At 36.7% G+C, this 10484-nt stretch overlaps 1 protein-coding gene across 1 annotated transcript; it reads left to right on the top strand.

The window, feature by feature from the left end:
- The first annotated feature begins 202 nt into the window (after window positions 1-202).
- On the top strand, window positions 203-9869 carry LOC309451123 (protein FAM240B-like). The gene is made up of 3 exons (XM_082074579.1): window positions 203-249; window positions 5799-5947; window positions 8415-9869. Exons 2-3 carry the CDS (start codon window positions 5802-5804, stop codon window positions 8545-8547), a joined length of 279 nt encoding a protein of 92 aa, XP_081930705.1. The 5' UTR covers window positions 203-249; window positions 5799-5801; the 3' UTR covers window positions 8548-9869.
- The last annotated feature ends 615 nt before the right edge of the window (window positions 9870-10484 follow it).

Raw genomic sequence — 10484 nt, 5'->3', positions numbered from 1 at the left:
TTGGTGTGTTGCAGACTTCACGAAATGAAACTGTGGGTTTGGGTTTTTTCCCCCTGCCATTAAAATAATTCATAATAGCAGATGTCATCACTCCCAAAAAAATGAGTGACGGATGAAAAGATTTCATCAGTTATTTCTGGCAGTTAGAGTCCTCTTGAAAAGGGGAACCCAGGGGTAAAACTGACACTATTCAGTAATCACTCAAGAAATCCATACTTTGACAGAAGAGGAAGCTACTGTACAATCAAAGTAAGAATTTATATTATTGTATTTTGGCCAAAATAAGATTTTTCTCTTCCTATCTTGCCTAAAGATACATGCATATACAATTATTTTACTGTTTAAAAATAATGCGAATTTGAATAATGCTTTCTTCATCTTCCCTCCATGACCTTGAATTCTGTATATTATGGTATACCTCATTGGAAGATAATCTCATTCCTGTCTATTTTATAAAATATCAGAGGCATTCTGGCTTTGTTTTGCTTTACTCTAATCTTAACTTCAGCTATTAACCTGGGTTTTTTTCTATGTCTGTTTTATGTATTACTAGAACTTCTGTATTACACATACTTCAGCTGAAAGCAAAACCCCCATAAAATGAACGTGTAAGGGGTTATTCATCCTAATGATGCATTGATCTGAGTAATTTAAAACTTTTTAGAACATAAACCGTAAACAGGTTTTGACCTTGTATACTGTACTGTAATAATTCTATAATGCTGTAAACTGTTCCATGCTTAGGCAAACAAACTCCAGTGAAGGGCAAAAGGAATAGGAGACTAATTAGTGGCCTGACAAAGATAAAATAGCTCATAGTCATGATATGACCCAAGGGACTGAGTCCTGTTGAAGTCTAAGATAATCTTTCCATTGTTTACAATGGTCTGAAAAAAGCTCTGAAGTGACTGTGGAAATTCTTTCAGAAACTTGTTCACATTCAACACTAAAACTGGCTGAATCCTCAAATTCATTCAAAGTGTTAAAATTAGCCCTAACTCCACCTTTTAGAAAGGAAATATTTTTAAATATATAAAAAACATTCTCGTTCAATGTTTTGTTCTTCCTGCAAATATGTTGGAAATAAAATAAATAAATTCAGTCCAGTAAGCCAAAAAAAATAGAGAGAAAAGTAGGTTGGTGGGGTTTTTTATTAGCTAAACCTTCTTTTTTAGTTATGGATCTTTTAGATTAAAAGTTACTTTGACATTTTTCACAAAATATGTTCAGTTAACATCTATGCCGAATGCACTAAAACATTTCTTACTAAAAAGTAAAAGATTTTCAGAGAATCTCATTGTAGGTACAAGTATTGTCTCTCTATATAAAATACTGAATTTTGAAGACAATGGCTAACGCAAGATATATATTAAATAGAAAGACTGAAAAAAGGAAAAAAAAATGCTTCCTGAAGTTTCAGACAATATTTTTTTTCTTTTGTTTGTCTAGTTTAGATAACGATTACTAAAAATAGCTCTTCTCTTCAAAACATCAAGTGCCATTTATGATCAAAAACTTTCTCTGGCAAGAGTCCAAAGTAGAAATACAATTACAAAGTGTGTAGAAGAGAAATTCCTTGGATTAGATATTTGTTCAAGCCCCTTTTTGTACCTCAGTGGGGGTTGTCTGAGATTACAATAATTCAAACAGGGTAGACAAGGAAAGGGCTAAAACCAGAGCATTTGGAAACACACTAATTTAACACATTCAGCCTGCAGATAGGATTAAAAGACAGAAGGCTGTGCTACTGCCTGTTTCTATATTAATTTTGTGGCAGTGGATAAAAGTTGTGAATATAATAACTTCCAACTGGAAGCAAAATTTCTTCTCCCTTGGACTGGAAAGATCTGTTGAGGAAAAACTACTCATCATTCACACTTTGAACCTCCTTTAAATATGCTCTGAGACAGCAGTTCAAAGAGTTTAGAGCAATGTACTGTATGTAGATGCTATCTGCATTTCATGAGTGATTTGCTGTCTTACAGATTGCTGCATGGCAATGTGATCTATGGTTTGATTATAAATGTAGGAGATTTTTCTTTTACAGTGTTGTTAATTTTATCTAATATTACTTCTTCTTGTGGACATTCCCAATAAATTAATAATTTGTTAACACTTAAATTAATTCCCATAAATGAATGGTGTAAAAAAACTCCTTCATGCACACATAGACATTTTTCTGACAGTTAAGTTTCAGAGCTATCAAATACTTAAGCCACTTTAGCCAAGATACAGTTTCATCTTTATTTAAATGTTGTTTTATTACCTTGTCTCCCAAAAAGAAAAGCAGTCAACTATACTTTAAATGAGCAGGTAGGACTGCACAACCCATAGAAAAACAGTCCCTCCTCAGCCCTCTTAGTTGAAGATTTAGTAAGAGTCTCTGCCTTGCACCAGTGTTACGCACATTTTTGTAGCCCTGAATGGGAAATGTACTGCAGAAGTTTCATAACATATATTTTCAGTCCCTAAACAATATTGACACTGACTCAAGTCTCGGAACAAATTATTGTGAACCCATGGAAGTATTGTTGTTGCTTATTTCACTTTTACATCAGTGGAAGAACTTGTTAAAACAACCTGCCATTAGTAAGAACCTCTTTTCCTTGCTCACTTACCACCCAGGCAAAACTGGTGGAGTGACTCTAAGAACATGTATTTTCTACTTGAAGAGAAAATATAACTGTCCTACTAGTTTCTGAACTCTGAGATACCTGAGTAAAAGAATTAAGAACAAGTTTGCCAGAATTAAGTCCATTTGTCAGTTTAACTCCAATTTATTTCATTGGGACATAAAAAAGAAAGCAGAAAATCTATTAACAACAAGAACAACAAAAAAATATATTTTCTGGAGCAATAATAAAGAATTTGTTTGATACAAAGAAAACAAACCTAGATAATTAGTCAGAAATACAAACTGTGCTCGCAAGTAGAATCTTTCAATTAGAAAAAGAGAAGGTATTACATGGTATACCTGAACTCTAATCTCTCTACATGGATGTTGTAATGCCAGGCTCAGAGAAAGGATGCTTTCACACTTCACAGCACAAGAGATACTGGCTAATAATGCCAGACAGAACCATCTTCAAAAGTCTTACACCAAGAATGTTTTAGCGGCAATATCGTGTGAAATATTCACTGTCACTGACATTTCTAGGAACTATTATCAAGTCAAATGTTCTTGGCTTGCAAAAAGTCCCATAGACCTGCCAGACTAACATATGCAGAAGTACCTCCATCTTGGAGGAACCTGTCTGACCACAGCTTGTTCCTCTGAGTGGAGCAGCCAAGATTTAAGGCAGCCAAAACCCTCACATGGCCGCCAAAAACCTAAACAATTCAGACCTCATATAAAGACTGGAGGCCCTCTTTGTACCACTTGAATAACATCTACTAGAAGTTTAATAATCATAAAAACTTAATCTCTACTGAAAGGTTAATGTGTTATGGCAGACTCGTACATGAGGCAAAGTATAATAAGGTTTGGAGGGCAAACCTACTCAGACATTTTGTCAGCAGCTTGCACTTGGCGTCTGAGGCAGCCAGATAATTATCCAAAGAGTGTCAAGTGGGCAGCTGCTACTGATAGAAGAGCCTTTAAATGGTGCAAAGACCCAGGTGACCTGCTGGTCTGGGAATGATGAAATAATCATATTCCATCACTCACTGTAGCAAGCTATTACCAGAGCATTTATTCTAACACTGCTCAATGCCTATAGAATTAAGATACAGATAGGGCATGTGCTAGTGTGTCTGTGACATTCATAGTTTTTGCGAGATGAAGCCTTAGATGAAACTGTTATTTTGGGTCCTCAAATTGAGACAAAAGATCATTAAAATATCACATGTATTCCCATTTAGACCACATCACTGATAAGCAAAGCACTTTTAGCAAAAGGTGGTAGAAGAACTGCTGTACCCACGGCATGGTAATGACTCCCGCTACATCCTGCTGTGCCATATCTACAGCATCCGCAGTCCACAGCAAAGGAAACACCAGAAAACTTGTCTGCCTCAGAGGAAAATATCTGATTGTGTTGGTGATATTGAAGCTCTTGCTGACTTGCTGTGGAGAGGACCAATATCCTTACCACCCAAGCACGTCTGATACTCCATCACAGATATTATATTACATGCACTAATCAATTCCCACTTACTACTCCAGTTGGACTATGCCAGTCTTCAAGCAGCTCAACTTTTTTGTGGAAAACTGCTGCATCTGGAAGTGGTATACACTTTTCTTCTTGTTAAGCATTTTTTTCAGTCCAGTCAGACTTAGTACTGAGTTTGGCAAAATACTTTTATATTACTGATGTTTCTAAAAAACAGATCTGTGAAAATGATGCCAAGTCACAAAATATTCAATGTCGGAAGATGTCAAGATCTTGCTTACATGCCATTTTAAAACTTCAGGAGTTTAAAGTACAGTATTTGATAGGAAGACCTTACACATTGTGTTGTATCTAACTGTCCTTTTATTTTCTCTGATCTTTTGCTGACAGCATTGCAGAAATCAAAGGTTTCATCAGGTTGGCGTACATGAGCATAGTCTTCATAGTATTTATCAAGGATATTTCATAAAGTATGACACTGCCTATGAAGCAGACTCACAAGTACATATCAGGGTCTATGAGGCATTAATTCATCAACCTTACAGAGTGGATGGCTGACAAAAGTATCTAGTGACAACAGAAGATAAATGAAGACAGGGAAGCAAATGGATTTCATACGAACCCTCAAATTATGTGCTGATCTAGTCATGGAACACTCAAGAGAATTATTTTGAGGGGTTTTTTTTCTTTCTTGCATCATTCCTCCGCTTGCTGGAGGGGCTTAGTGGAGGAGATTAATGCAGGAAATCCTGCTTCACAGTTGGGGTAGAAGTATAACGTGTTGTTGGTACCTTATTTAACATCATAGCAAAGAAATATTTGGGTAGCAACAAATATAGTATATGATGCATTTTCTTCTGATTATTTCATTTGGGAATAAACAACAGAACTTAACTTTTCAAAGTACCATTTAAATCTGTTAAACAATGTGTATTTGTTAATACTAGCAAGTGCCTCAGATATATACGGTGATTTTTAAAAGCCTCCAAGTTTGAATACTATGCATTTAGCAAGGAGAAATTCACCTGATTTCTGTCCTGTTTCCCATATATTGGGATTCATCTCTATGTTTTAGCGAGCATTACTTTTAACAGTATTTAAGACTGAATTTTGATAAATTAAAGAACATGGCCATAACAAGCTCCCCAGGGCTTTGCACTGTGTGCTTCAACTTCAGATTTATAATTCCCCTGCATATTTTGCACTTGATATAATTTGGAGTAGTAAAAGGAATCATTTAAAAGCAACATGTTTCCCTTAGGTAATAACCATTTATGGTATCTTTTAAAACTGCAGGAAGCAGAAAAAGGGAAAGCCCTTCACAACATCTCATCTGAACTTCAGTGATAGTGGCACTATATTTGAAAGTATGTTTCCTAGTTCTTCCAAAACCACTTAAAATCTCTCACATATTGAGGCCTCCACAATATTTCAGTGAACTGTACCATCAGCAGTCATCAGTCAGTAACAAAAATATAGGTATACCATTTAACTATCACCCAAGGCCTGTTTCAATGCCTTATAATTTTGATTCAAGGCAGAGTAAGCATCAGGTACCTCTTCTTCTCAGGTGACATATTCTATTTCAATAGTAATTCATGAGAAAGAAAATGCAAGGGGCTAAGCAACACAGAATCTGCCTCAGTTTATGCTCCTGACTGCTCTGACCTCTAAATTGCTTTTCAGAAAATGAGCAAAAATACCAGCTTTCGACACCACAAGATGGGTGGCCATGATGCAGAAGAGCTGAAGAACTTCTGGGAAAAAGTCATCGAAAAGCAAACTAAGCAACGAGAAGGTGAAGAGTCTAGGTTAAGCAAAAGCGCCCTGAACAAGTAAGTGGTATTTTTTCTTTTGCACAAGACAGCAAGGCATGTCATCACATGCTTTAAAATAAGGTAACCTGTTATTGTACTGCTTTATTCATAGTACAGATTGTGTTCTGGATCTTTGGCACTTTTCCTCTCACAGCTGCTTGTCTCGTATTTCCATGGCTCTTCTGCATGGAAACTCAGACACCTCTCACCTCTGAACCTCATGAGCATTCTTCAGAGGCCTTGGATCATAGCCACATGAAAATAAAGCACTTTGGCACTATGGCTTGTGACAGACAGAAAATATCAGGATTTTTACCTGGAACTGGTACAGCTACACAAATAAATAAAATAGTATTACATTAAAGAGACAGGCAAATCATTCATTTAATGTGTAGTATAAACAAATCCATGGCATCTTTATCATGTTTAACAGCCTTTTGCATCATATCAGCCCAAAAATAGAAATGTATTTAATGGGACAGAAAAATCTTATTTTTCCATTTCATGAGCATTCCTGCTATACAACACATAATTCAAATGTATTATCTTTTTTTCCAAAGCAGTATAAAACAACAGGCACTTCCCAGAAAGAGCTGTGACTGTGACATAGATACTTTGCACAAGTGTCATAGGCTGCTTCAAATACTTGCTCACCTCAGGAGTTTGAACCAGAGTCCCCCTCACACTAAGTAAATCCCCTGACTAATAATGGGTGGAGAAAGAGGATAAGAAATACCTGTGCCTCTTGCATTTTTCTGATGGGCTTTCCTCTTGGAGTTGACAAAAGTTTCCTGCATCGACTTTCCTCAAAAGTGGGACATTCACATAAATTAATTTTACTTCAGCAAACAGGCATGTGCTGTTTCTTTAAGAAAAATGCCAGGTATTCTGACCCTAGTGCCCAAGGAGAAAGATACTATCATAACTTCAAAGATGAGGAAATCAGAATCTGGGCAGGCAGGCCGTGTGTCCCAACAGAGTCAGATATAGACAGTCCTGCTCCCAGTATCTCACTCAAGATAGTCAGTAATATTCCCAAAACAAAATCACAAAGTTACTGGAGAGAAAACCTGTATAATAAAACCTAGGAAAGTGTTTAGCTGCACTGCAAACCTTTGTCAACCTAGCTTCACAAAAACTACTACAAGAAGATATTACAAACCAGTTGTAACTAGGGCTGTAGATAATATTTTTAACTTCACAAAGTTAAAAATGTTAAAAACTTTCATCAGATCTTCTCTGAATAGAAAAATAATGTAGTGAATGAACTTTGAATATATCTGAATTTACACAGTTAATATGTCTTAACTGTCTGGTCACAACTGAAATAGACCCAAGCAAGGGCCTTGGTCAAAACCCAAATTATTCATAAAGAGTTATCTAGTTTGAAAAAAAAGGTACTTTCAGGAGGTAATAGGCAGTTTGATTGCAAAATTTACAGGTCCACTACCTCATGTACGTGGCACCTGGGAAAATTAGGTGGCTTTAATTAGAGACAAGTGCACCCTCTGTGACACCTAGGACAGTAGTTGACAAGAAACAACCGTGCTTTCAATAGCAAATTTTTGCTAACTAATCAAGCTGGGTTTTTTGAGGTTTAACTACACACACAAGAGAATAGTGAAGCCACAACAGGTTTGAAACACAAACTGAAATCAAACTCAGAAGCCGAATATTTCCATAGGAAACAGCTACTGCTAAGTTATTCTCAGATGAAATCACTGGCTGCTGTTCTTTTTAACACACTGAATGTAATATAAAAATCCATATATTCCATTATGCATTTGGCATTACTATATGGTATCTAATCTTATAGCATTGCTGGTTCAGGCATTTCATAACATCATTTCCTTTGGAAAATGACCCAGCCAACAGTATCTTGCAGTGGTCCCTAGTGATTTGCTCTTTTGTCTGTACTATACTTGTATCTTGAAGCTATGTGGCTCCTCTTGCATGTGACATCAATTCCTTATATTAAACACATCCAAGGTCTGCAGAGATTTTGGGTACAAAATGGTTGCCCTTTTTCCTTTTTATTTTCTTCAGAGTAAACCAAAATTTATGTATTTAGAGTTCTGCTTGCTCTTCTCAACAGCACTTTATAGTAAACTTGGGGGCTCAGGGGGCATAATTGTATTTTTTATTTTACACATCAACTGACACATCATACTGGATAGACAGTACTTCTATGTGGCTTTGAGAATACCTCAGAGTAAGAAAACAGAGCTCTTCGTACTGACAGTATTTCAGCAGTTGTTTGACCCATTAGGAATCCAGCAATGTCAACCACTGATAGCATCAGCACTATCCCTTTCTCCCCTGCATTCCCAGTCTAGCAAGCCAGAGACATGTGTAGATGGTAAATAAATACAGGACAAGTGCTGTGGTGATGAAAGAGAGGAAAGCTTCGACCCTGCTGAAAAGCCCCAGATACATTTGAAGGATTTGGCTCAGTACTTGCTAAGCGCTTGTCCTCCCTTTACAGGCTCCGCCACGAATGGACTCTGCAGCTGGAAGGCCGAGCAAGGCAGGTCCAGGCGCACACAAAAACACAGAAAGGACAGATGACGCTGCTGCCCATCGTAGCTCTTCCCTCAGCAGATAAAACCGCTGGTTGAAGTTACTGTGAAAAAACAGAAAGCATCAGGCCTGACTCTGACCTTCTGCATGCACCTATAAACCAGCAGTTATGCTGCTGGACAAGCAAAAGGTCAGAATCTGGCCATTTTCCAAACTGCTTATTAGAGCTACTAATAAAGTCCTACTGAAATTCAGTGCAAGAATAAGGCCAAAGTACATGATCTTGAAAAAAATGCAAAGGGATAGATGAGAAGCAGACACCCTTAATTCTCCATGATATATTATTACTGCAATGCAGTAGGACTTTCTTATGTAACTCTGTATTTCCAAGTGACAACAACATATTTCTAGAAAAGAGGATCACTTATTTAATAGTAATAATACATTCAGACGGCTGCATGCAAAATTGCGCATTTCCATTTACAGAGCTCACAGAGTCTGGCTTAATGCAGATAGAAGATGTTCTGCCTGTCTTGATGAGCCACAGTGAAGGGAATTAAGGATTAGTCTGATCAGCTCGACAGAAGGAGAAATGTATTCTTTAATGAAATTGGGGGGAAAAAAAGAATGAGCTTTTCTGATCAACATATAAGAATATTTACAGATCTTAATCATTAAATGAGCAGAGGAAAGGATTTTCACTTTCATGGGGGAAGTAAGACTACTGAGGTTATTATGAACAAGTCTGAGAAATGTCAGAGCAAGTGACTATGAAAGGAAGCCTGAAATAAAACGGAGTGAATCAGTTCATCATAACAGCACAGGAATGCTTCGCAAGGTATCGCTTGCTATACCTGGTGTGCACTAATTCAGATACTTGCTGCATTTCATCTTCTTCTAGGTCAGGTAAAGTACAGGGAGGAGTAACAAAACACAGGGTAATAATAGTGTCTTCTGTTTACCTATATATCTGAGTGTTTAAATACTATATCGCTTATGAAAACGTACTTGTTACCTCTTCAGTTAATTTCTTTAATAAGCAAGAGAAGAGTCATAAATCTAAACAACTATTTTTCTCTAACAATATTGAGCCAGGTGGAATTTTACCTTGCATCTTTGTTTATACTGAAGAAGTAGACAGGAATACAATTGATAAATTTTGAAAGAAAACAAAAATTAAAACATTTTGACTCAATATAAATACCTTTTTTATCCTTTTAAAACAACATTTCGTTAAAACCACAAAATTTTACAGAATGTTCCCACTTTTTCATAGGGACATTCTCCCACAGAAAAAAAAAAAAAAAACAACCACATTATCACAAAAATGTTGTTATTCCATGAAGGATTAAAACAATTAAAACCTTGCAAAATATTCTTTGGTTATTGAAAACTGGAAGGAATGTAGTATTTCATATAAACCAACCCAAAAAGCAATTGTTTCTTCTAGTGTTTGGTTTTGTTTTGTTTTTTTCATTAGGGAAGCAATGCTGAAAAATAATAAAGTTGTAGCTGCTTTTTCCTTTGCAGACTGGTCCCTTTCTTCTGTGTGCATTTATTTCCTACTATTCTCTGCCCAAGTCAAACATTATCTCTGGTGAAAAAGATCAAATAGGACCTGAACCTGCTGACAATTACATAAAAAACATAGTAGTTCACTGTTCTGCAGCAGCCTATTGAAACAGAGAAATGCCAGACTTCCCAATTCTGAAAACCAGGTCTATTAGATTTGATAACTTAGTCATGGCTACCCACATCAGTGCAGCTTACGCCTACTCCATGCCAGTGCGACAATGGAATAAGATCCAAGAAAAGATGGCCCGATAAGAATACATTGTTCTTTTACATTTAGTGCCAATGTTTTTAATTGGGAACACTTTTATAATAGTATATCTGCCTGCTTCTGAAGTTATGTAAGACACAGGAAAAAGGCCAACGAAGTAGATGCAATCCACATGCAGCAATTTACAGCACCCCCCAGAGAGCACCCAAAATCCACTTTAGGTCCCTGAGCAGTAGGTTTTCCATCAGGAGC

Source organism: Streptopelia decaocto (genome assembly GCF_964273445.1).
Source record: "Streptopelia decaocto genome assembly, chromosome: Z".
Lineage (NCBI taxonomy): Eukaryota > Metazoa > Chordata > Aves > Columbiformes > Columbidae > Streptopelia > Streptopelia decaocto.
This window is presented reverse-complemented; position numbering and strand designations above follow the sequence as displayed.

What these genes read in the sequence shown, in the direction of transcription:
- LOC309451123 (XM_082074579.1), top strand. Translation starts at nt 5,802, where the DNA reads ATGAGCAAAAATACCAGCTTTCGACACCACAAGATGGGTGGCCATGAT. An exon ending in AGCAAAAGCGCCCTGAACAA is followed by an intron (nt 5,948 to 8,414) that starts GTAAGTGGTATT and finishes CTCCCTTTACAG; the next exon opens with GCTCCGCCACGAATGGACTC.